The sequence below is a fragment of the Chinchilla lanigera genome, unplaced genomic scaffold (genome assembly GCF_000276665.1).
Source record: "Chinchilla lanigera isolate Chin_1 unplaced genomic scaffold, ChiLan1.0 scaffold00154, whole genome shotgun sequence".
NCBI classification, from domain to species: domain Eukaryota; kingdom Metazoa; phylum Chordata; class Mammalia; order Rodentia; family Chinchillidae; genus Chinchilla; species Chinchilla lanigera.
The window spans coordinates 1,752,080-1,754,606 of NW_004955555.1; the positions used below are offsets into that span (position 1 = coordinate 1,752,080).

Below are 2,527 nucleotides of genomic sequence, written 5' to 3' on the forward strand. Positions count from 1 at the left end.
AAGATCCCTAAGCAGATGAGACCTTGAGGGGGAGAGAAACTAATAGGAAAGCCTGTGTTGAGCAGTGTAAGCATGCATGGGAAGATTTTTAAAAAGCATAGAATGGTCCGCTGTCATGATAAGATAGCTGAGGCTAAGTAACCACAATGTTGTCTAAAATCTCTAAACGGAAACATTTGCTTCTCAGAGTCTACTCCTTGGGTCTGGACAAGTGAACACATTTCTCACAAAGGCCTCATCTGCATAGTGAGACCCTGTCTCAAAAAACAGGAAGGAAGGAGGAAAAGAGTGAGGGAAGGAAGGAAGCAAGGAAGGAAGGAAGGAAGGAAGGAAGGAAGGAGGGATAGATGGAGGGAGGGGAGAAAAAGAAAGAAACTGAAGTCCAAAGATGTTAAACAACTTACCCTAGATTGTATTGTTAGGGTAGAGCTGGATCTGCGCCCAAAGAAGTCTGACCCCTGAGTCCCTACTTTTAACTTTCACATTATATCACCCCGTGGTTACCCACTAACATCTTTTTTTCTATAAAAGTAACACCAAATTTGCAAACAGAATAGAAAAAAAGTTTACATTTATTCATGATAGGAAAAAGACCCTACAAATAAATTTAGCAAGCCAAACACATAACGTAGTAAGAAACTCTGAAAATGTTGCTGGTGGAGGGAAAAGACATACAGCAATGCCATGTTGCTGGCTGTGTTGGAAAGCTGTCGTATCTTACAGACTGATCCACAAGCACATATACAACAAAAGTCACAGTAGGATGCTTTGTTAGCTCATCTTCCCTTCTCCTTTTCAGTTGTTTTGTTTAATTCTTTATTCCAGACATTCAAACAATAAAGTGTTAGTAATGTTTAATTTACAACTGGCTTTTGTTTGGCTTTTTTGATCTTTCACAAGGTGATGATGTTTATCTTAGGATCCCCCAATTCTGGCCCAGTCTGAATCCTACAGGGTCTTTTGGACAGCCCCCACTGAGGTACAGGAAGCCACTGACTGCAGAGACTCAATTAAGCAGAAACACTTGTGAGCTTGTGCACGTGGCCCTGCTCAGCCCTGGGTAACTCAGACTCGGACTCTCTCTGGCTCGTGTGACCATCAACAGTGTGTGCTCATGTACAATTATGGTGTCCTCAGCTGCTGAGTGTCAAAAATTGGCCCTCAACTTCTAGTTCAAGGGATGTCCTTTTCACCTGTTTCTACTGCTTTTATTATTTTTTTCTTTAGACAGGGTCTTGCTGTGCAGTTCAGGCTGGCCTTGAACTCACAGCGATCCTCCTGTCTCAGCCTCCCAAGTGCTGGGATTACAGGTGTGCGCCACTATGCCCAGCTAATATTGCTTTTGAACAAGTAAGAATCTAAAATGTAAGATTTAGTAAGAGCCACAGTCCCGATCCTGACCAACACACTGAAATAGAACATCACACAATCTACAAAGGCAACAAGGAGTGACTGGATTATAATATGCACTCAATAAATGTCATTGAATACGTGATTTAGCACGGCTTCTCTAAACTTCTGGAGAAAGGATCTCTGCTTCTGTTAGGTTGTAGAGTTCATTTGGTAGTAAATGTCAACATCTGGATTTATGAGTGTCTGTTAAACAAAGAGGAAATGTGAGCTGTACTGGCTGGGAGGACCCTCCTGTCTAGTTGGCTGCAGTCTGTAGCTCAAACAACCTGCACTCTCCATCCCCATCCTTGGAAATTCCAAAGATCGTTTCCCTTTTGCACTGTACTTCAGTCACACTGGTAGCTGTTGCTGGTAGATTCTAAGGTGGCCCCATCATCCCCACCTCCTGGTTGTTCCCCTATGGAACCCCCTCCCTTAAGGTCAGGACATCTGACATCCATCTAACCAATACAATATGTCAAAAGAGATGGGATCTACATGATTGCATGTATGAGACTCTGTTACACAAGGTCATGACTTCCGTCTTGGCTTTGAAAAAGCAAGACATGATGATGTGAACTGCCTGTGCAGGTGGACACATGGCAAAGGACAGCCTGCATCTGACAGTCAGTAGGAAGTCGAGGCCTTCATACGACAGCCTTCAGGGACCTAATTCTGCCCATAGCTACATGAGCTTGGAAGTGGAAAAAAAGAGAAGAGGGGTGCATAGGATGTCATGGGCTCCAAAATAATGAAATGTCATGAATGAAAGGAGCTGGAATGAAACCAAGAGAAATAAAGTGAAATGAGAAGGACTGGGGTTTGAAAATAAGAAATGGAAAGTAATAGAGACAAGGAAAATAGAGAGTGGAGAAGAGTATGAAAAGAGAGAATGGAAATTAAAAGAATGTGATAAACAGAGCAGGTGGATCACAGTAATGCAGAGAGAAGAGAATGAAAAGGAGTGGAAAACAGTGAAACAGAACAATGGAAGAGGAAGAAAGAACAGAGAGGAATGGGAAGCAAAAGAAAGGCATGGGAAAACCATGTACAGAAGGAGAAGTGAGAGACTGCAGTAGAATGAAACAGAAGCCAATCAAACAGAATGAAAGTAAACAGGAAGACTGAAGAGAGA

At 42.5% G+C, this 2,527-nt stretch overlaps 1 protein-coding gene across 1 annotated transcript in view; it reads right to left on the reverse strand.

The window, feature by feature from the left end:
- Positions 1 to 554: 554 nt before the first annotated feature.
- Ceacam20 (carcinoembryonic antigen-related cell adhesion molecule 20) overlaps positions 555 to 2,527 on the reverse strand; it is a 16,515-nt gene continuing 14,542 nt past the window's right edge. Inside the window, exon 12 of the mRNA XM_013508670.1 lies at positions 555 to 1,596. Within this exon, the coding sequence (XP_013364124.1) occupies positions 1,543 to 1,596 (54 nt within the window). The 3' untranslated portion in view covers positions 555 to 1,542. The remainder of the gene's footprint in view (positions 1,597 to 2,527) is intronic.